Source organism: Copidosoma floridanum, unplaced genomic scaffold (genome assembly GCF_036245765.1).
Source record: "Copidosoma floridanum isolate Cflo_tuat_1 unplaced genomic scaffold, Cflo_Japanese_pri ptg000013l, whole genome shotgun sequence".
NCBI classification, from domain to species: Eukaryota; Metazoa; Arthropoda; class Insecta; order Hymenoptera; family Encyrtidae; genus Copidosoma; species Copidosoma floridanum.
The window spans coordinates 10,556,937-10,582,218 of record NW_028321890.1 but is presented as its reverse complement, the minus strand read 5'-3'; the positions used below and the strand labels follow the sequence as shown (position 1 = coordinate 10,582,218).

Genomic DNA, 25,282 nt, shown 5'->3' with positions numbered 1-25,282 from the left:
TAGGTATGTCTTGCTTACGTTCCCGGGTATGTCGTCTGTACACGATTTAGAACGAGTCCATTCATAAATTGCGATAATCAAGTACCCGGAAAGTGCCCTGGAAGTACCCGCCAAGTCCCCGGTAAGTACCCACCAAGCACCCGGGAAGTACCCGTGAAGTGCCCAGGAAGTACCCGCCAAGTGCCCTGGAAGTTCCCGCCAAGTACAATACAGTCGGGTACTTCCAGGGTACTTGCCGGGCACTTCCCCGGGTACTTCCTAGTTTTTTGAAAAAAGGTTTTGTTAAATCGATAAAATTAAAAAAAATCAACCGATGAAGTTAAAATATTTTACTTGAAGCATGATAGGTATATATGTATAAGAAAATGGCCAAGAACTATTAAAAGCAGTCGAGGGAATCCTATATTTTGCTGATCTAACTCTCTTTCTCTCTCTCTCTATCTCTCTTACACACACGTACACACACCTTTCTATATTATTATTTGAGAATTTTTGGTTCGTCTTTTGGGGTGAACTTCAAAATAAAGAACACAATATGTTTTTTTATAGCGACGTTTCGTTGACTGGAGTATCGACTTCTTCAAGCTTTATTAACAAATTTAACAATAATTTTCACACAACACCAACAAATTATAATTACAAATTCAATTGTGCAGATTACTTTTACTACAAACGCTGTAGTAAATTATTTAACACAACGAGAGTCAAACATGCAAAAGTGTATACAGTACACGAAGTTGTTAATTTATAGCACGGCACACATTCAGGCAATTACATGAGGTCAATGTATCTAAATTAAGGTGGCTCATTACGAAATCGAAATACCTTAAGTATCAACGAAACTTGGAGGAATTATACTTGAATATGAATTGAATTACCTCTCAAAATTTGAAGCTATGTTGCCAGGCGATTTTTTAAAAATACTTACCTTAAAAATTCATGTTTAACTTGGGCTCTTATGGAAGGCCATACAATATTGATTAAAAACATTTTCAAAATGTACCTTAACTTTTGTATAAAATTAGGAATGAAAAGTAGAAGTCGTAAGCTTCTCAATGATATCAAAAAAATTTGTGTGTGCCAGGTAATATTTTGGTATTAGCTATCGAAAAAGTGATTATATATCAAAAGACACAGGTCAATTGTGCTATGGCAGCATCATGACTGGATGTTTTTAGGTCTGATGGTCTGATGTCACCCAATCAGGTGGTATGCATGTGATGAGCCACCTTAATAAACATGATCGGTAACATACATGAGTCATTCTACCAAAAATAGCCTACTTCAAGGCCTGGTTGATTACAACGTCTTTAAATTTTAGAGAGATAATCATCCAGAAGCTTTTTCAAATTTTCAAGATATATTTACTGCTGAAGGTACAACAGTATTCAGACCATCAAAATGTATTCGTTTAGTTTGAGATGCAAAAAGGGGGCTAAATTAGCATTCTGGGTTTGTGTCTCTCTCATAAATTTACAGTTTTTAAAACACCGGAGGAAAAATACGAGAACACGAAGTTTTTTATATTTCTGCGGGGCGGAATCTTAAAGTTATTAACGTAAACAACATTTTTACGCATTTTAGACAGCCAAAAAAAGTGCATCCAAGACTTGGATGCTGTTTAAGTTATGGGGCCAAAATAATATAAATTTAACATTCCAACGTAAGAAGCTCTCACAAACGCACGCAATTGAATTTGGGCGTTCTAATTAAGACATTGTATTTTATAATTTCGAGGATACTACAGGAATTTTTAAAGATTTTTTCCATTCCAGTAAGCCACTGCAACAGGCTCACGAATTTGAAGATTCTATCCCTCCGAAATAAAAACTGAGAGCCCGTAATGCCAAAAAATGTCAGGTATCTTTTCGAAGCGCTTGATTATCGACTCAGAAGTTGGTGGGTTAAAATATATCTGATTTATAAATAATGACAGTGCAATGGGGAAGTTTATTTTTTATTTAGGGTGTTACAATATGGATTTTTCGACGAGTTTATAAGTGCGTAACGCTATCCTGTAACGATACAAAACTCATTGTATCTTCATTTAATATTAGATTATCAACTCAGATAGTGGATTGAACAAATTTTAATTATAAATACATGATATAAATGTAAGAGCAAAGTCATATATTATCATTGACAGTGCCGTTATCTCGGATATAATGAGATTTTATAAGTCCGTAACGAACCTATTTTTCAAAAATTAAATAAGAAAGTCGTTGTAAAAACTTTTTGTGTGGATCCAGTCAGGCCCAAAAAGTTTAGCTTACTCTGGTCACGGACAATACAATAAAAAATTTCTAACAATAACGAATCCATTTGAAGGGTTTGTACGTTCCAGCCCTTGAAGTATGCCGGTTTTCGTAGAATGACCGATATATTAGAAAAAACTTCTGTAAGTGTGACTCAATGTGTCATAACTTTCTTATTTATATTATTGTCATCCGATACTATATAAAGCATTCCAGAAATTAATCGTTTCTTGTAATGTGGCTCATTGTCTAGGCATCGGGCTCATTTGTACCCGTGCATGGCTCAAATCTTTATCCGACTCCTTATAGGGACCATTAAAGCCGTGAAATTCCAATAAAGGAGAGGCTTTAGCCTTCTAGGTTACTATATGATATATAGATTTTTTAGAGTTAGCTAGGCTTTTTTGGATACTAAAACCTTCCTCTTCTAGGCCAGTGGGCTCATTATTCTGGAAGACCTCTCTTTTAAGCTTTTTTTGGTTGGCTGCGGGTAAAGCAAAAGATTTGTTTACTTGGAATGATTAAAAATTCTCTTGAGAAGCTGATATGTATTGTGTGTCTAGGATAAAGGAAACGTTACTATCATTCTTACTTCAAGTCGAATTCATAGTATCTGGTACAGCAGTAAGATATAATTTGGCAAGATGTCCTTTTTGCTTGCATACGAAGCACACAGTAAAAATAGTACTCAAATAAGTCTAATATGTATTTTCGTCCAACGTCATTTACAAGGAGTCAAGTAGAAAATCTTCATCTTCCTCCTTGATTTATTGTTGCCTTCTAAAGGAAAGAATGTGACTTCTACCAGTCCTGCTCTGATATAACTAAGCCCAAAGGCAGGGAAATATTATAATTTTAGATGGTTTGGATGGTAATTTAACAACATTGAATAAAACAACCCTTTCATTTTATTTAACTAATGGTCTTACTTTGAGAAGTGCTTCACCAGTCTACTCTAATACTGCAGTCCAATAAAAACCAATAAAAAAACGGTGAGTTTGATTGCACAAAATGAAGACCCAATAAAAATTTTATTGTTTCCTATTTGTTGTTTACATGGCAAATTTATTTTATTCGAGTTTATAGTAAAAAGCCTATAATTTTTTTTCAAATAATAGTTTTTAAGATCGTATTTTTAGAGCCAAATAAATAGTTTATTGAAGTTTATAGGAATAACATTGAATCTAATCATATAAGGTAATCCTATAATGAATTTTATGTGTGTTTATAGTTATTCGTTGATAAAATTCTTATACGTTTTTATAAGTAAAAACCCTTTAAATTTTTACTGAAAAGATTATTGTTGAACGATTGGAAGATTCATCAGATAATTTTTTAAATGTATTTTATAGTCCAATCGTAATTTGTAACCATGCTTGTGATATTATCAAACGTTTGCAAGTTTATATGACTGAATTGGAATTAACGGGTGCAAACACCGATATTAAGCCAATGGCCTGAATAATGCATTGGAATTGATTTGTCTCTCCTGATTCATCAGTGGACATAATTTTTTTTTTTTTTTTTAGTTAATTTTGATTTTTATGTGACGATTCCCATTGGTTATCTTATCGTATTTTTTATGTGTGTTTATAGTTATTTGATAACGGATATTTTAATAACTTTTTCTTATTAATAACCAATGAAATTTTTACCGAAAAGTATTTCTTAAACCGTTGGCTTATGTATCTTCTATCAGATGTGTCAAATGTACCAGGTAATTTTTTTTTTCTTTTTTCTTTTTTTTTATTGCAATTTTAAAGAAAAGTGCATTTTTTAACTATGCTCATAAAGTTAACATATGCTTAGAATTCTACATATCCGAATTGGGGTATACGGGTGCAAATGCCGATGGCCGTAATCTACTGGACTTTATTTGTCTCTCCCGCTTTATCAGTATACATAAATTTATTTTGTTACAAATTGTGTTTAATTTTTAGGCATCGATCCCTTTATCCAAAACTTTGTTTTTCCTTAGGATACTAGTTAATTTCAATAACGCAAGTATGCTGTAACAAGCTTTAATTCTCCTACACGTAATGTTTTCTAATGATTATCGTTTTTGAGTTTGCTAAATAATTAATATCTATATAAACTAATGTGTAATATTCGTTATTTATTTTTGCCGTTTACATCATATGTAAAAAGTTTACAGCTGACAAAAAAACATTAAAAAATTGTGTTGGGACTCATCTGTAAAACCATCATGTAACTTATGCTTTCAATACGATGAATGAATTCTATGTAAACTTATCGTATACAGCCCCTACATTATTTTTGGTAAATAGTTAACGTGTTATTTGCAAAGTGGAATTTAGTATAAGTTTGATTTTATAGGAATTAGTCAACTCTTATTTTTATATAACTATTTAGAAATATTTTGACTCATAATTATTGTTTTTATCAGTTATTTGTGTTTTAATTTGAGAATCACCATTTTATAGCATATATAGTTAATTAATCTCATTAGGTAATTGTTGCATACTATATGTAGCTAATCTTATTAATGTTATACGCACTTTTTATAATTTGTACGTTGGACTATTTGTCTGTTATTTATTGTACAGTTAGCGCTTACAGCAAATGAAATTTTATTGATACTTATCCGGTTTTGGCAATAAAACTTACATATAAATGCGTAAAAATCATAAAACTATAGATGGACCCATGTCGGTTATTATTAATTGCAGTACTTTTAAAATAAATTATTTTTTGTGACCAATTTTACGTTTAGTTTAATGTACCGTCTTCTTCAGTGGATGATTTTTTTTCTAACATCGAATCTTATACAGCCTTGAATACAATAGTATACTACTCAATACGAACGAATAGAAATAATCATATAAATAGTTGTTAAGTAAAATAAGTTCCAACAGATTTTAAACAATCGCGGGCAGAAATCGCGTTTTTTTCATAAATTCCAATAAACTTCATCGGTCAAAAGGAGAGCTACAGGTATATCTACAAATGACGATGAGAATCCATAAGAAACTGAACATGTAGTAGTACAAATGCTGTTAAAAATCATAATAGAAAACAAATACACTAATTTAGTAGCACCAAATAACTACAATTGAAATTGGGCAGGGATTCTCAATAAGAACCAATAATATCAATGCTTTAAATCGCTGTTATGCATGATAGGAACCAATATTTTCATAGAAGTATCGTGCTGTGTTCGGATTTTCCTTGTAAATTCCAATACAAAGATAAATTTTAACGCAGGGCTTTTAGATTTTAGATGCACCTGCAAAGTCCAATAAAAATCCATTATGCAGTAATTTTCACAACCATTCATTTACTGGACAAAGCTTATAGGATACTGTATAGTACAGGCTTATTTAACTCTCGATGAATGCTGATATTTTTCCCATAAACTCCAATAAAAGTCGCTTGTTGTGTATACAGCTACATTTATTATTTATTAAATATTTGCATATCATCATAAAATCACATTGATTAATTGCAAGGTATTTCCTGTACACACTAATAAATCATTGACTCATTTCTCGATAGTTTGTTAAAATGATCGTACTGTCCTATAAAAATTGCTAAATTAAATTAGCGTAAAAGCCAATAAAAACATGATTTAAATGACGTTACCAAATCCCACTATGACCAATAAAGGCGAATATAATTCTTACTGGGCTTCTCCAGTAGACTCTTATAAAAGTAATAATTCAGTGCCCTGTCTTTTTTTCCAGTTGAATAAAATCCAATACAATCTATTATCATTTAATAAATACTGATATGTTTCCCACAAACTCCTACAAAAGTCGTTTGTTGTGTATACAGCTACATTTCTTATTTATTAAATATTTGCATATCATCCTAACATCACATTGATTAATTGTAAGGTATTTCCCATAAACACAAATAAATCTTTAATTTGCTATGGATTTTATATGAAATTACGGGTGTAAACACACATCATAGTCTTATAAAAATTTTTTTTTATTGGTTTTTATTGGACTGCAGTACTAGGGTAAGCACTCGTTTTCACAATGGAGAGAACAACAGCTTTAACACACATAAAGAAGCACATTCTACGATCAAATATTTTAGATAGAAATTAATTTCAGAACGATTAACAATACTTTCTAATCCATCAACGTATTCATCAATGCAAAATCCTTCGACATCATCTAAAATCATATAGTTTGTTAACTTTTCTTAACTTGAGATAGTGTGGCAGAGCTTTAAGTTCAATAAAGAGCATCGTCGTCATGAAGGTTAGTCATACTACTCAGCTAAAAGCATCTGCAGGCAAGTACGATCAGTTTAAATTATAAGAGATCAGTAATATATATATAGATATTCAAGGTATAGGAACCGACGACTATCCTTCCTCGTATATTTCATCTGAATTCGAGTTGAGCCAATCCATTAATGATTTGAAAATGTTAAAACTATCAAAGTGAAATTTAATTTTTGTTTTGTAATATTTTTTGACCAAGCTACGTGGTTAAAGAACAATTTACTAATGGCCAGTGTTTATAAATGCTGTGTTCCAAATGTTTGTGGAGAAAATATGATTATGTTTCATTATAAAATCATATCCATTTAGTATTCAAAATATGAGTGTCATGTGCCTTAAAATTCTTGGTATGAATCTTAATGCTGTGCTAGTAGGAGCATAAAGCTAAAGTATATGAGGATCGGCTATTAGTTTAAGTGTTTCCTTATGTCCAAAGGCTGTAAAGCAATCCGCTATTTTCCCACCAGCGTCAGCCCTGCTTTTGGTGAGAATTGAAAATGCTATAAGCAAAATAAACAAATCTAATTTCTGTACAAATGATATGTATGAAAGTCTCAAATTCCTTCAAAAAAGAAGTTTTATTAAGTATTAGCTTATTTTTGATAACTACTACGATTTTGTTTCGAGTTGAGTTCTTACATTAGACATTTCAAAGACGAAAAAATTACTGCAATGATAACTGTGTTAAAAATTGGTCAATACATGACTTTGTACATACTTGAATATGCATTTCATCAATTATTTATACTAAATGTTTCTAATGGCTCACAATTATGATTTGGAACATTTTTCAGACTAATGATGCAATTTATAATTAACTAGTGTTCTTTAAATTACATGTCTGAACCTCTGAACAACCTTTAATTGAATAACTGGTTACATTTATAAATTTGTAAATTTATTATCTTTTAGAACATGCTAAGTTTTTTATTTTATTTTCTGCTGAAGAAAAGTTTTTCTTAACTAGTTAGACGAAATGTTCTCATAATAAGTCAACGATCTATGTTCCCTGTAACAATAACTACAACAAGAAGATATTAGCAACAAAATGCTTCTTAATTTTATGATCTGACATTTGGTATGTTGAAAATATTTCTAATAATTTGATATCCGCTAAAAACAAATATAAAGGGTACATCTATCCTTTTAAAAAAAACCTTGACATGCTAATTTATGGGTCAACTATTTTTATGCATAAAATGATTTTTCTACTATTCGACAGTTGAAAGAAGCTTGCAAAAATATTTTTCAACTTGTATAATTTATTTACCAGGTATTATTAATAGCAGTTTAATGTAAATTAAATGCATAATAAAGCATGCACAAGGTCATTGACATATTTTTTTTGGTAAAATAATCAATTCTGTAATTTTTTCGTCTATTGAGATTTCGAATTCACGCACTTAACTCGAAACAAAATCGTCATGGTTACCGAATAACAGCTTATAATTTATAAAATAACTTTCTTTAAAAGAATTTTAGGATTTACATGCTTTTTGTACAAAAATGAGCTATGTTTATCCTGCCTATATCACTTCCAATTCTCACCACTGGCAGCCCTAATGCTAATGGAAACGTAGTAGATAATAATTTCGATACTTACATTTCAAATGTTCAATGAGTATTGTTTAATAATTGAAACTAGTTATCCTCAATTCGTAAATAATCTGATGCCGAAAAGTGGGCCGATCATATAAAATATTTAGATCCAATGTACCTGGTCATATTACAGCTTCGAATCTAATCATTTTTACGATCATCCGACTTTGTAAACTTATGTTAGATCATTCCTGCATCAGGATTTTTTCTTTAAGAACAATTGGGAACACAGCAGTTATAAACAACCGTCACTAGTATATTGTTTTTACAACATTACGTTGTTAAAAATATTACAATACATATATTAAATTTCAATTTGACAGTTTTCATATTGTCAAAATCATTGGCGGATTGTCTTAACCCTAGTTCAGGAGAAATACGCTAGGGGAGGGGGCTAGTAATCGGTTCCTACCTTGAATACTAAGTTGCTGGGACCAAAGCTTTGGATTTTAACACAATGAATAAAAGAGGCCTAGTACAAGAGAATTTCAAAAACACGTGTGCCTACACGTCTTTTCCAAAAAAATGTTATGGTTAAGCGACTAAAGTATACGTCTACATGGCATTCTCCTCCAACCTACGTAATGCTATAGATACATGGACTTTCATAAGTACTTCAACCACTGTTATAAGTACTTTAATAGCGGTTGAAGTACTTGTAAATGTCTATGTATATCTGATTTTATGAAAAAAATACATTTTTGCCGTACAGTTAAAACTTTAGATGATTCAGTATGCATTTCACAGATTTTATTGAAACAACCATAAACTATGTCAAAAATTCATGAACTGCATTGATGGAAATTTATATATTATCAAAATCTTACAGAATTACTGTTGTTTTAATGATAAAAATCCCTGTAATTCTTTTTTTCATGCATAATAAATACTTTTTTTAGCCTTATGTGACTCACTCGTATAAAGTAAAAATTATCCTCAAATCAGAATAGTATATTACAATCCAAGGCCGAAAAACGAAAGAAAGATTCAGATCATCCAAGTAGGTATTGTTATAAGAGGCGGAGCTAAGGAAGACAAACGGATAATTTAAGGCCTCGTTACTTTCAGCCATTGATTATAAATTTTTTTTTGCGTCCCTATGGCCATAAAAAGAACAATGATCGCTATCTCAATATATGATATATATTATGATCTTTCTAATAACCCTACTTTTTATAAGTTATTGTTTACATAAATTAAAATCCATCTAAAAAACTTTTTGTATATGTATATATTATCTTCTTTATATTATTATATGAATAAAAAATCTTCCAACGAAAAATTGAAAATTAATTACATTCTTACAACCAGTTTTAATTTGATAAGCAGATAATTTTTTTGAACTATTCGTTGAATGCATTGACAAATAAAAAAAAAATTTTCAGGTCAACGAGTTTTTCCGGAAATTTGATACCAGAAATGTTAGATCAATAACAAAAAAGGAATTTCACCGTGGACTAGATCAATTAAAGTGTGAGCTAACAGTTTCGGAAGTTAATACCCTTATGGATAACTACACCATGGCTAACAGGTAGAAATTCATCAATTGTAACAAATAAATTTGACTTTAAAATCTTTATCTCACACTCAGTCAAAAATACGGTCATCGATTAAAAAACATTCTTTTCATTAAATTCACGCTTAGTCCCGAAAAAGTTGATTACTGGAAATTCACTGACGAAGTTGAGGGGGCCATGGCACAAGGATATCTGGAAAAGTCTCCTTTGGTCAGTCCAGTTCAGCACGTACCATCTGAATCAACCCCCCGTTCTTTTCTTAATTTTGACGAGCGACGCATTCTCATACGAGTGCTCGACTTACTTGCTCCTAACAGCGGAAACTTGGAAGACACTTTTAAGGTACAACCAAAACATCTTCGTCTGCGCTTAATTTTTGTTTAGTATGTTTTGTCCTTGGATATATATATATATATATATATATATATACTGCGTTGCATCCACTTGTTTTTTCAAACAAAATTTCTTTAACTTTTTTTTACTGTTACGTATGTTTTTTTTTTTTAATAACAACATTTAAGTTTACTGTAATGAATATTTAATTTAATCAAATAACGTTTTTTTTAACTTCAAGTCTTATACATTATTCATACAACTTTTTTCTGATTAACTGGATTTTTTTAATTAAAAGAAAGTACTTAACAAAATTATCAATTAATTCAATTGGGTAAACAATTTTTTCTGAACCAAAGAATTTAGTAGCTCAGTAAACTTCAAACTTACTAGAAGGCCCACTCACCGCATGCTTGATGTGACAAACTTCATGTAAATATAAATTTTTATGAAATTCCTCAAAAAGTAAATCACACAACGTTTATAGTATTTATTCCCGTATTATAAAATCAGTTTATGCTAAGTTGAAAATGAAATTTTACTTTTACTTTTACATAACTAATACTAATAACCTCCTCCCTGGTAGAAACGTTACTACATAAACTGGCTAGAAACTCGTCAACATGTTCTAAGCCCATTGACGCATCTACGTTGACGAGTTTCTAGCCAGTTATTGTAGAGTAATTTTCTACCAGGGCTTATAAGTGTAATACTGTGAACTTTTGAAACGTATGCACTTTTACTTTTTTTATGACGCTGCAATCCCACCAAATCCCCTTCTGCGATAATCAACAATGATAATTATATCTACAAAATTGCTTGTTACAACTAATCTTACGGACAACTACTCAGTGTTTTTTCAACTAAAAAGTTGTGTTAAGATGGCTTATGCGTAACTCTGAAGTGCCTGTTAAAAATTAAGCATTAGGAACGTACACTATAGTATGCTTGAAATATAAAATAACTATAAAAAAATCAATTTGACATTTTGATACACTGAAATAAACATGTTAATGCCTCAAAATGATTTACAAGTGCCTTGTTAGTTATAATTCAACTAGCATAGTACATCCTAGTTAAATCAGCTTATTCAATAAGAATTAGGGTACTTGGTCTGTACACTTTTTTTTATCACCAATGGATCACAACTTGATAGTCATCTTGGATCTCGGGCAGTAGTCCCCCGATCGGAAAGCTTAAGAGGGTGATAGGTAGGGCCTACCTTAGCGGCCGACTTACCTTACCTCTGGCCAACCATGGCATAAATGGGACTATAACAGTAGACTTTTACGCGGCATTAGTTTGGCCCTATCTTGTTTGCCCAGTTAACCTATAAGTGTGGCTAACTTAGGGAATTAATCATGTTTTAAAGAAAAAAAGTGCACTGTGATTTAAATAATCTAAGGTACTTTTATTGTATTTTTTTAGTTTAAGTACTATCACATCACAGACTTTTGTAATAAATAATGGACTCGTATGTAATACAATTTTAGATTTTGATTTACTTATTAATTGCAATTAAATTATTTAGTTCTTGGCTTTTTTCAAAAATAATATTTTTTCACTCTTTGGTTTGTTAAGCCGGTTGACTGCATTTTGAGAAGGTTGCAAGAGAGAGAGAGAGAGAGGTCTGACTGTGCCTTATTTAGTTTTGAAATGCGTGCGCATGTCCCATAATTTAATATTGAGTTTTATTTACATTCCAGATTATTCATTAATAACTATTTTTAAAAGAACTTAATCGACGTGTTTATTTTACATGATAAAAAAGCAGATGTTAATTTACTGTTGACTACAGTTTTGTCCAAATCTGCCTGTTGATTGTATTAAAATTTGTTATTGTAAGAGTCGCTTTTGACTATCTCCCATAAGATCGCATGTAAAATTCACAAAATTTATTTCATAACTTTTTCCTTTCATCCGCATCCACCCCAACGGAAAAAGTTAGTGTGAAAAAACGTAGCAAACCGTAACTTTCTGTGATGTAATGTACAGTTTGGTTGGATTTTGAACCACAGTTACAGTTTGTTACGTTTTTTTACGTTTGATTATAGTCAACTACAACCCAAAACATTGTCTTACGATTCGTTACATTTTATTATAATTCTAAAAAGACACTTGAATCTCGTGAAAAAGCAACTATAGTAAACTCTAATGAACTGTAAGGAAGTGTTGTCATCTGTAATATTTTATAACAACTTACAGTTTTTTGCAGTTTATTACACTTTTTTATATTTTATTATCATTGATAACTTTTAGACACATTTCCTTACATTTTCGAATAAAATTTGCCTTGAATGAAAAAAACTTGAGTAACTATTATGAAAAAGTATAAGTGTAACAGCATGTGGTAAATCATATTAAAACGTAACACAACATAATAAAGTGTAAGAAACGTCCGAAATCCATGAGACTATTACAGTTCCTTACATTTTCTTACATTTTCTTGCGAGTTACGGTATATTATTACACATGTTCACTTTTTCTAACATTTTGGAACGTTTTCAAATTTCCGCTGGGGCAGAATTGTTAAAACTTTGCATAAATTTTTTTTATAAATTATTGAAGTTCTGCTCAAATTCTAGTTCAAAAATGACTGTCAATTGCTTATGGTAGTCAACCTTCTTCAGTATATAGAGCATTTTAGTTTCACACTCATTTTCAATAATTTATCACCATAATTAACTTTTACACGTTTTTATAAATACACTGTTCCGAAATATTTGTTCGCAGTTTCATAATGTCAGAAAAGGTTAGCTAGAAGATAGAATATAGCCTTGGCCCAAGGCAGTGCCACGCTTGCACCGCGTAAACGACACAGGTAGGCTCTACCTTGGTAGCCAACCTTGGGTCTCCCTAACTAACGGGGTACCCCAGTTAACATTCCGATCTTGGACAATCATCACCTTAGGGTTGGTTTAGTCAGAGTCTGCAAGACTGCAGAGTGCCAGACACCGTCTCAACCGACCCTAAATCTCATCGTAATAAAATAGTTTTAAAATTTAAAACTCGCGCTCAAATCTGATGGTTTGATGGATCATGGTGGGTGTCGGATTGTGGTGACGAGCACCATGTACTTAATATGATAGATTTGTTCAAGCCACTTTTGGTTCCGTTCAGTTCTCTTAACAAAATATAACTATACATAGGGAACCAAACAGAACTGGTTCTGTATATATGTGGCCCCCCCGTCCCAGGACAGGGGAAACAAACAAAAACCGCGCAAGCAGCTTATAACAACGCGCGAAGTCTTCTCAGCAGCAGCACCATACAGTGCTGCCATCTCCAGGCATTCAAACTACTACGATCCGCTTGGCCACCTTAGTGTGGCGTTCTAGTCGGTTAAAACTAGATCTCGCTCAAGAGTCAAACGAGACACACGCGCGTTCAAGCAGCAGCACAAGTTGTGTGTATAAAAGTATTTGAATAAACGTTAAATCTCTCATATTCGCACGAGTTGTCATTTTGTGCGACATCCTCACCTTCGGCTACCCACAAGCTCAGGATAAGCTGCACAAGCTAATTCCAAATTGGTGACCCCGACGTGATCTGAAAACGTGGTGCCGTCAAAAAAAAAAAAAAGGTGTAACCTAGTGCGCGCGTGGTGTGAGGCTTAGAGATAGCCTGTCGGAACTTCATAGCAAGTGCACGTGAATATCTGCGAAACTCCGTCGTCCCCACGGGCGACGCCGCTTATTCGCACGTGCTGCATCCAAAAAAAAAAAAAAAAAAAAAAACTCCTCCAAGGCTGCTGAAGCCTCGAGGGTGCTGAAATAAATCGCGAGTGGTGGCCAGTTTTTCCCGCGAAATTTTTTCCACGCTTGGCTCAACACCGCCATCTTTTCTCTTTTCCGAGAATCGTCCTCGCGCGCGACAAACGCGCGCCCTCGCTCTCCATCTCTCTTGTGCATCTCGTTCAGAGCGCTCGTGCCCAGCAACAGTGTAACAAAGCGAGCGTTTTTTTTTTTTTTTTTTCTTTGTCAGTGCCTGTGACGCAATTCTCACTCTATAGTGAATTTTCAACTCGTCGCATCTGACGATGACAGGTACAGGCGGAGATGGGGCCTCGGCGTCCGGCGAAGGTAAAAAGCCTCCGAGGGATAATGCGGAGCTCACGGACGACGAAACAGATTTCGAGGACGCAAAAACACACCGATCCCGAAAGAGTTCACCTCTGCGTTTAGCACCTTTCTGGAAGCGGAACCCGAAAGTATGGTTCGTGCGAGCAGAGTCAGCCTTCAATACAAGAAAAATCCGCTCGGATGAAACTAAATTCGAGCTCGTCGTGGCAGCGTTAGACGACGCAACAGTCGACGAAATCTCCGACGTTCTACTCAGCCCCCCCGAGCACAACAAGTACGAATACTTCAAGGCCGAGTTACTGAAACGGCTGACTGACACCGAGGACCAAAACTTGCACCAGCTCTTCACGCAGCTCGAACTTGGTGACAAGAAGCCTTCACAGTTGCTCCGTCATATGAAAACTCTCGGAGGGAAAGCTGTCAGTGACGAAGCCATTAGGGTCAGGTGGCTGGACCTGCTGCCGGCCGCAGTCGCGTGGCACCTGAAGGTGATGAAATCCGCTCCCTTGAGCGAGCTGGCTTCCCTGGCTGACGAACTCATCCAGGATTACCCGACTTTGGCAGCGGTTCAACGTCAGGCCCTTCCAGCCGGAGCTGCCGCACCGCACCTGCAGCCACCAACACAACGACAGGTTTCATCGGCGGGCGCCGCAAGCCAGCAGCTGTTCACGCCAGTAGCCGCCACCCCCGTCCAGTACCAGGCATCGCCGATGATCGCAGCGGTCCAGGCCCCTACAGTGGAATCTTTGGCTGCGGAGATGTCAGCCTTGCGTCTTTCTATGGCGCACCTTATCTCCTTAACCAAAAACCAAACGGCACAGCAGCGACGCTCAAGGTCAAGAAGCAGGTCACGCAGCCGCGCAAACAACCAAACTGGCTCTCAAGGTGGTGCAGATAACCCGGATTGGTGCTGGTATCACGCCACGTTCGGCGCAGAGGCTAGCAGGTGTAAACAACCCTGCTCCTATCCTGCCTCGACCCAGGGAAACCAGTAGAGTCACCCCCCGTTCAGACGGTGGGGGGCGGCTTGACATTACCCGCTGAAAACCGTCTACACGTCGTTGACAACACGACGCGACTCAGGTTCCTGATCGACACTGGCTCAGTCGTCTCCCTGCTGCCCAGGACACACGTCAAACGTAACCTACAACGCCGGCCTCTCACTTTGGCCGCAGCCAACGCATCGGCCATCGCCACCTACGGCACGCACGACCTGCAGCTCAACCTGCAGCTGCGCCGGGCATTTGATTGGGCCTTCGTAGTAGCTGATGTCGAGACTCCTATCCTGGGCGCGGACTTCCTGGCTCACTTCAACCTGCTGGTGGACCTGCGCAACAAGCAACTGGTCGACGCGGCCACACGTCTCACTTCCAGGGGATTCACCGCCCTAACGTCGGTCCACAGCGTCTCCGTCGTCAGCACGTCTAACATTCCAGCAGGACCTCTCGGCCGTCGATACCAGCAGCTGCTGAGCGAGTTCGAGGACATCACCCGTGCAGATGGCTCGGCAGCGGAGCTGCCGGATCTGCCGGTGTTCCACCAGATCCATACGACTGGTCCCCCGGTCTCCGATCGACCTTGACGACTCGTCGGCCCCCGCCTTGAAGCAGCTAAGAAGGAGTTTCAACGTCTCCTCGACCTCGGCATCATCCGTCCTTCGTCCAGCCAGTGGGCAAGTCCACTTCACCTCGTCCCAAAGGATGACGGAAGCTGGCGCGTGACAGGCGACTACAGACGCCTCAACGCCAGCACTACCCCGGACCGATACCCGCTGCCCATAGTGGAAGACCTGCTCCAGGAGGTCAGGGGCAACGTTTATTCTGTTTTAGATCTGAGGAAAGCGTTTTACCAGATCCGTATAGCAGAAGACGACGTTCCGAAGACGGCGGTCACAACGCCCTTCGGACTTTACGAATTCACCCGATCGTCTATGGGCCAACGCAACGCAGCGCAGTCGCTCCAGAGGACTGTCGACCACCTGCTCCGAGGCCTGCCTTTCGCCAGAGGCTATTTAGACGACATCCTCGTCGTCTTGGAAAACCACGAGAGACACCTGCAACATCTTCGACAGCTGTTCGAGATCCTGCGCAAAGCCAAGCTTCGCGTAAATCCGGACAAGTGCGTCCTCGGCCAGGCAGAAGTCATCTACCTGGGATACGTGGTATCTGCGGCAGGTTTCAAGCCGCCGCAACACAAGATCCAGGCCATCATCGATTTTCCTCGCCCAGAGAACTCCACCGAGCTGCGCCGTTACCTTGGGCTCCTGAACTACTATCGGCGCTGCGTGCCAATGGCAGCCAACATCCTCGCACCACTGAACGACCTCCTCAAGGAACTGCCTCCCAGGAAAAAGAAGGCGGACCTAACCTGGACGCCAGAAGCTGATGAGGCCTTCAAGTCAAGCAAGCTTGCTATCGCAGATGCCACAACGTCAGTTTTTCTTCGTGCTGACGCACCACTGGCTCTGCGCACCGACGCTTCTGATACAGCCATCGGGGCGGCTCTTGAACAACAGGAGCATAACGGAGAATGGAGACCCTTGGCTTTCTTCTCCAGGAAGCTCACACGTACGGAGAAGCGCTACAGCGTCTACGATCGGGAGCTCCTCGCCATCTACTCGGCCATCAAGGACTTCCAGCGTATCCTCGAGGGAAGGGCTTTCACGGTCTACACAGACCACAAGCCACTCATCTACGCGGCTGATCAGCCCTCGGAAAAAGCGTCGCCCAGGCAAGCGCGACACCTGGACTTCATCCTCCAGCACAACACCAAGCTGGTGTACGTCAAAGGAGAGGACAACGCAGTTGCGGACGCGTTTTCTCGCGTGTCTGCTATCTCCATGCCCACGGAGCTGGATGCAGAGACGATCGCCAACGCTCAGGCTGGCGACGAAGAGCTGGAGCACTTGGCAGACAACACCAGCCTAACCCTGCAGATGCTGACCATCGACGACCATAACATCCTCTGCGACACGTCCACAGGAGTCGTTCGGCCCTACCTGCCGGCAACCCTGCGCCGAAAAGCCTACGAAGTCCTTCACAATCTTTCTCACCCGAGCGTCAAAGCAACAACGCGCTTGGTCGCTTCAAAGTTTGTCTGGCCCAGGATGCGCCGGGAGGTGACGCGCTGGGCACAAACCTGCGAAGCCTGTCAACGAGCTAAAGTACACCGGCATAACCGGTCAGCCCTGGGAAACTTCGAGGAGCCAGAAGGACGTTTCGAGCATCTCCATATCGACCTGATAAAGCTACCCATCTGCCGAGGATTCCAGTACTGCCTCACAATCGTTGACCGTTTTACACGCTGGCCTGAAGCAATACCAATACCAGACCAGCAAGCAACTACGGTAGCCAGGGCCCTCATCGACAGATGGATCTCCCAATACGGAACTCCGCTCACGATCACCACCGACCAGGGAGCTCAATTCGAGTCGGCTTTATTCAAGGAGCTCTCCAAGCTCCTGGGCATCTCCAGAATACGGACAACTCCATACCACCCGCAGTCCAATGGCATGGTCGAGCGCACGCATCGGACAATCAAGGCCGCCCTCATGTGTCGACCAGACCAGCCGTGGCCCGAGACACTGCTGCTAGTCCTGCTCGGCCTACGCACGTCCTACAAGGAGGATCTTCAGGCGTCTCCTGCCAAATTGCTATACGGCACGACGCTGAGAGTTCCAGGCGAATTTTTTACAACCCAGAGCCACCCAGACGCCTGCCCGGCAAGCTTCGTCGAAAAGCTCCGGAGTCTCGCGCAGTCCATCAAAGCTGCACCGGCTTCGAGACATACAGCGGAGAACGCGCCGTTCTTTCACAAGAGTCTTCGGACGTGCTCTCACGTCTTTAAACGCGTCGACTCCATCCGAAAACCCTTGCAGGCGCCTTACACGGGCCCCCACCGAGTCGTCAAACGAATGGACGACAGGACGTATGTCGTTGACGTCAACGGCCGGGGGCACACCGTCTCAACTGACGCTCTAAAGCCAGCTTATATGGAGGTAGCTGACATGCCGTCGGAAGCAGCGAGCCCCGAGCCCGCGCTTGACATAGCGCCTCCACCAACGCAGCCATCAACACCGGCCTCCTCGCTACGACCTACGGCACCCGAATTCGTCTACCAGCCAGTACCCCCAGTTTCACCACCACCACCTTCAACCGGCCCAATGGAACGACCCATGCCACCCGCACCGCCGGTATGGCCTTCGCTTTCCCCAGAGCCTACGCCACGTCCGGCGCCAACCGCCGCCAAGAAAACGGCCTCGTTCAGCCCGTCTCCAACGGGCTACACTGGGGGGAGAGTGGATGTGGCCCCCCCGTCCCAGGACAGGGGAAACAAACAAAAACCGCGCAAGCAGCTTATAACAACGCGCGAAGTCTTCTCAGCAGCAGCACTATACAGTGCTGCCATCTCCAGGCGTTCAAACTACTACGATCCGCTTGCCCACCTTAGTGTGGCGTTCTAGTCGGTTAAAACTAGATCTCGCTCAAGAGTCAAACGAGACACACGCGCGTTCAAGCAGCAGCACAAGCTGTGTGTATAAAAGTATTTGAATAAACGTTAAATCTCTCATATTCGCACGAGTTGTCATTTTGTGCGACATCCTCACCTTCGGCTACCCACAAGCTCAGGATAAGCTGCACAAGCTAATTCCAAATATATAGGTATACTTTGTTGAGAGAACCGAACCTAACCAAAAGGGGCTTGAAAGAACCTCATGAGGCTCTGAGGGAGTAGGTGGCTCCACACCCACCTTGTTTACTTACTGCATTTTACGTGCACTGGTGCACGTCATTAGGCCAAGTGCTTTCCTGGATTTCATAACCTCCAAACATTTGATTCTCTTGTAAAATAACTTTTCTTCATGTGAAGATAAATGTTTTAAGGTACTATTTGGAATTTGAAAGTTACGTATACCACTAACATTGATTAAGTTTTTAATATCTGTGGTTTGTATGTAGAAAAAGATACGGTACTTTTTCTGCTGTAAGCCTTTAATAATTATATGAACAGTATAATACGTTGCAACTTGATTTTCGAACGGCTATTTCTCAAGATTTCCTACATAAAACTGACTACTTATTTTATTAACCTTATTGTTAGTTCATTAATACCTATAAACAATCCTTCAAAATTTAATTTAATTTTTGTGTTTTTTGATGTACACATAAGCCACCTTAATACCCAAAATTAAAATAAACAATTTTGAAGTGTAATTTTAAATAATAAGCTTTCAAATAAATACCGACCTTACTTTGCAATGCCAATACTACATTGGGTATTTTTCATAAAAAATCGTTGTCACGTTTATTTCGACGCCTCGTAGGAAGGCCAGCACAGTTCAGATTCTCCCATTTAAAATAACATTGAAAAATCTGAGCTGTGCTGGTCTTCCTACGAGGCGTCGATATACCTTTACATCAGCGACAAGATTTATTTAGAGTAATCTCGTATTTTTGTTGTTGAATTTACAATTAAGATTGCATGAAATAAGAAAAATGTTTGATCTGTTAGTTAAATTAAAATTAAGATTGCCCGTTTTTAAAAGGCTTACCATTAGAATTTCTTAAATAACAGTTAACACGATTAATCAACGTTTGGAATCTGGTCCATAGAGTGTGCAAGGGGTGCTGTCCTCTAGGTTTTTGTATGTTGAATTTACAAATGCAGTATAACATTCTGATTTCACATCAAGATAATTATTTTTATAAGCTCATATTTATGTAAGTGTTTGTGATTGATCAAACTGGAATACAAAATAAGGATGATAAAATGTTTCTTAACTAACATACTTATTGATATTCAAAAATGTTTGTAGATATCAAATATATATTGTTTGATTAGTCATGAATGCAAATAGAAATATACCAATATTTCTAATTCATCTGTTGTAAAATAAAAAAAAGATACCAAATTGACTTTTTTAAACGAGAGGGTGTTTTAGAATAAGCACATTTACAAATAAGGGATGAATGTGGCAATGGTGTCAGTACCAATAATGTATTTTGTTAACAGGATTTTGATAAAAAATTACACACTGGAGCTGTATCGAAAAACCAATTAATGAGAGCTTTGAGTGTGAATAAGCTTCTCACAGCCATTAGCGTGAAAGAGACCGACATTTTATTCAAATGCTTCACGGTGGGCCATATGGAAACAGATCCAAAATTCGATTACATTTCTTTGATAAACGTCTTGAATGTTTTACGGGAGAATCGAAGTGTTTAATTAAATTTTGGTAAAAATTCAAATCTAGAAATTTGTAAAGTGTTTGAAAACCATGTGTTGGAACTTTGTACGAGTAAATAAAAAAATTTTGTAAGGATTCATATTTTTAAAGAATTATTTTCTGTTTACCAATAATATCTTTCTCTTTTTAAGACAATGCATAATTTTCGCTTCCGAGGTAAAAATTTTTACATTCGTTTCTATAGCATATATTTACTTCTGAGGCATGCTATCAAATAAGATTTAAGAGTTTTCCAGGTGGAAAGTTGGACCAAATTTGTTTAAACTAGTTTATTTCAAATGTATTGCATGTATTTTTGTCACAAAAAATGTTAATAAAAATTTTTGTTAGTCATTTTAAACATAAACAGTTTCTCTCACTTTTTATAAAGTTAACTATTTTTAAATTATAAATATATTTAACGTTGCAAGAAATAAAAAATTGATCTATCGAAGATTAAATTAAGTATGAAAAAGCTAACTTTTTTAATCAACTAAAATTTTTATATGTGATGTGAACATCCGTTAAAAATATATTGAAAAGACTACTTAGTCCATATTGATTTTTCGTTCTAAGGCCCTAATTTTTAATTAATATTATACATTTTTAGCTAGGCATGCACTCTTAATCAGTCACATGTGCTTGGATTACTTCAGAATCTTTTGCATCTTCAAGTTAAGAGTATATTTTATTGAAACAATATTTTTTAACTAAAAAATTTTTCCTTATTAATTTTAATTTATTTTTAGTTATTTAGTAACTCACAACAAAAAAGGCTTTTTGAAGTTTTTTCGTACAGTTGACCAGGAAACACTTAAAAATTAAAAAAGAATGTAAAATGTCCATTGTACAAGTAATAACATTTCTAGTAAACCTGTTTGTAGTTGTAGCCTGAATGAATGCAAGGTATACTTAATTAAATTTTTTTTTAATAAAAATTGTTCACCTTTTATGTTTTATTTACCATTGATGTTTATAATACACAAGATATTAATAAGTAAATAAATATATTAATATAAAATAAGAATAAAATAAAAATATAAATTTATAAAATTGTATATAAAAGTATTGTGAAACATAGCTAAAGTTATTGTGTTCCATTAATAATTGATTCATTTATTTATATCTTGTGTAGCAATAAAATCTTACCAACATTCACAATTTAGTGAATATTATATTTACAATAATTGAGAATAAATTAAATTGCTTTGTAAAACGTATATCAGTAGAATATATGATGTAAACAATACAAAGTATCAAAAACACAAAATAAATTAGAAAATAATTAGTTCTGACTGAAAATGGCGATATTTTACTTGTTTGTCGTTTGAAAAGAGTTAAGTAGACAAAAAGTTGGATTTTCTTTCAGATTATAAAATATAAAAGTATCTGTGAATAATTATTAAACTAACACGACGATTAGGTAGCGCAGAGAACGTCTAACGTAACTTAGTTTGCTTAAAATGACCATAGAAACCTAAAAAACTTTTTTTTCAATAAAAAGTAATTTTTGCGATTTATTAAAAAAAAAATTGGTTCAAGATTTTTGAATTAGCTCTTCATCTGGAAAACTCCCGATTCCAATCCCCGATAGTGAATATGCAAAAAAATGAATCCAAAAATTTTTTCACGGATGCAAGGATGTCACCGTGTCTATTTATCCGGACAAAGCTGTGTGGAGAATAATGGATACATTAAAATGGGTGAAAATCGGGTAAAATGAAGATTTTATATCTTTTACTGTTAAGTAAGTATATATTAGAATATATTAACAGTCAGATCAGGTGAGGACACCACAGGGGCACGCATTAAATAAACGTCTGTTCATGTATATTTTTTTGATAACTGTAGTGAAATGTGAAGAAAGAGGAAAAAGTAATTATAAAAATTTAGTCGCGTTTAGCGGAACACCGTACGCGAATAGAACGTCTCTAATGCTGTGAAATTATCACGCTAACAGTAGCTATAACAACATTTTTAATGAATTTTTTTTTTTTTTTTAACTTAGGGCGTTTACCCTGTGAAACCCCTTTTATGCAATCTAAGTATCTATACTCTATATATGTAAAAAGTGTTAATCATTTATTTTACTTCCTATTCCGTTGAGTTTGTAAGCAATTTCAATTCTTTAGTTTTATTTATGTCGATACTTTATTTGATAATACATGTATGAAAAATAACTTTTTAGATACAATACTGGAATTGCTATGGTGTATGATCATTCTTAATATCTTGTTAAAGTGCATTTAATCAACGCAATTTTCTTCGTTGATTCTTCAACAGTTTTTTAAATGATAAAGAGTACAAAGTTAACTTGTATTGCTTCTTTTAATCTGATCACAGCAATAATTTCTTTTTTAAGTAAAGTTGTGGTAACTACAATAAATTGTTTCATGTCCCATGAATTAGAAAAATCAAACTATCCGTATGTGAAAACTTAGCTACATTTCATGTTTATAGAAAAAGAGTTCATTTATTTAAATTCTGGTTGGCATGGAATAAAAGATGCACTTTACCATTGAGATCATTCACGGAAGGCTTACGATAAAACATATTTATATTTAAGAAAGACTTCGTATTAGCCTTTTCGTCGTGTTAATAACTCATAATCAGAGAGCACTTTAATATAGTGGGGAGACGTAGTCTCCTCAAAAATAAAGTGTGGGTATAATGCGGGCTACATAGGATCAGTAAGTAGGGGTCGGTGGGGAGTTTTGCAATTTTTTCTGGACGAAAGGAATTGCCTTTGACTTACTTATTTGATGAGAGGGACGGACTGTCAAGAAATATTTGGAGAATCGATTGGAGGGAAGTGTAGACAGATGCACTAAAAAAAGATTTGAAAGAGTCAATAACTAAAAATTTTAGGTTGCTTATCAAATTCCACTAGGAATAAAACTAGCCATGGATCAGCGATGATAGAAGAAACAATAAAAAGTTCGTATCTTTAAAAAAAATGTACATTACTTTCGTAGTTATACTGATTAGATACTTACATGTAGAAAGTATTAAAGTTGAAAATATCAGACATAAAGTATTTATTTCCAAAGACTTTTAGTTTTGGAAATTTTTCATCCTTACCATTAATTCTACATAAAAAACAACTTTCATTCGTTTTTTCCACGATTATAAAAAAATCGCAAGAGAAAAGTTTTGATACAGTTTTCTTGTAACACAAAAACGAATTTAGTTGCCCAACATATACAAGCGTTTGTTTTTCTTTCAAGATAGAAATTCCTTTAAATTTACGTTTGAAAGAAATCGAGTGAAACATCAAAACTAACGAGCCTCGTCTTTCCATAGATGACTTTTCTTTCTATATATATAAGTGCAATGATGGTTCAATTTTTTTTTTTAATGGACGAAACTTTATCACGTAATTTCTATCTATTATTTATGATAAAACATATCTTAACTAATTTTATTAAGATAAACACGTCTTACCCTATTTTTCTTGGAAAGACTGTGGCTTTGCATAACGATGTCAAAACGTAGGTATTAGTCCACTTGTAAGATTGACATCTAAGCCAACCTTTTTGACGAGGCCATATCTTACAAATATAAGGGTAGGATGGAGGGATTTTTTAATTGAAATAGTAAATTACATTTGGGAAGCTTTATCATCAAATGAGCTAAATTTAACAATTGGAGAAATAATTATGTTGATAATTATTATTTTAAGTATTTAAGTAAATTTAAGTATTGCTAATGGCTTATGTAAGGCACAAGATTAAGTATTATAAAATTATTTAAATATAGCATTAAAGCTCAATGTATAACTGAAGAGAAAAATTGAGACAGTTTTAATGTTAAAAATGAATTTTAATGTAGACAATACATCTTCATCACCTTTTTTTTTACGGAAACCAATTTAAAATTCAGTTTTAATTACGTTGGTTTATATAAAAAAAAAAAATTATATTCTCACATGGTCATTTGTATGTCATTTTATCAAGATGAACAAGTAAAGATGAGATATTTGTTTAAATTGGCCGCGATATTAAATCAGAAATGAAAAATATCGTATGGAAAGAAATATTTACTTTTGACTGAACTATAAAAAGTTAATTATTTACAACCATACGAAGATTTCAAAATATTTCTAGTTCACAAAAATTGTTGTAAAAATCTAAGTGATAGTTGCTTTTCTTACTTTGGACGTTTTTTTTAATCTTTGGACGTCTACTGCGCCCTTAGTAGGAAATGAGACAAGGACCCTAGTGCAGTAGTGCTTTCCCTGATGACATGCGCCATGCGCCACCGAGTAAGAAAAATCGTATTATTTTTTTTTCATAACATGATAAAACTTATTTTTATAATGATTGTATAATTTAACAAATATTTTCACACTCACTGTATTCCGAAAAAATCGAGCATACAGTTTGAAGTGAAATATGTCAAAGTTTTTTTTGTCTTGTGTAGAAAAATATAAAAAATGTGTTCGAACATAAAATGACAAGCGTCATATTAAAAAAAGTTATTTTGTTTTTCAAAAATAAGTGTACGTCATCCTCGGTTCAGAAAAAATACTGAATCTGTAAGGATCAAATTAGTTGTTTCAATAAAATAAAGCTTTCGTTTTCGTAAAGAAACATCTTGTGCCTTCATTTCTCGTCTTTTGGTGCGCGATAGTTTAGTTCGCTACATTTTTTGGTGCATCGACCGGGAAACAAAACCTGTGAGTCGCGCAAAAGAAGCAGTTATGAAAAGAAAAACAGAGTTGCCACATGGAAAAATGATGTTAAAATTACTTATTTAATTTTTTTTTTTTTACACTTTATCACACTTACTTTTAACTTAGATTTTTAAATAGCTTTTAGTATAATTATTTTCTGACGAAATTATACACATCCACAACAATATTCAAAATTATTATCATGTATGACAAATTCATGTTTTATTTAATTTATTACAAACTCATTTTTTTCCATTGTGTAAGGTACAGGTAGAAGACAACAAGTGGCTACATTTATGCAAAAACTGCGTTTTTGCATTCAAGGCACGACTGATAC

General features: G+C 36.0%; 1 protein-coding gene across 1 annotated transcript in view; it reads left to right on the top strand.

Annotated features, from left to right (window-relative positions):
- Positions 1-20,269, top strand: part of LOC106644480 (uncharacterized) — a 49,230-nt gene extending 28,961 nt beyond the window's left edge. Inside the window, exons 10-12 of the mRNA XM_023391721.2 lie at positions 9,498-9,643; positions 9,758-9,971; positions 20,057-20,269. Of these exons, the coding sequence (XP_023247489.2) occupies positions 9,498-9,643; positions 9,758-9,971; positions 20,057-20,269 (573 nt within the window). The remainder of the gene's footprint in view (positions 1-9,497; positions 9,644-9,757; positions 9,972-20,056) is intronic.
- Positions 20,270-25,282: the final 5,013 nt, after the last annotated feature.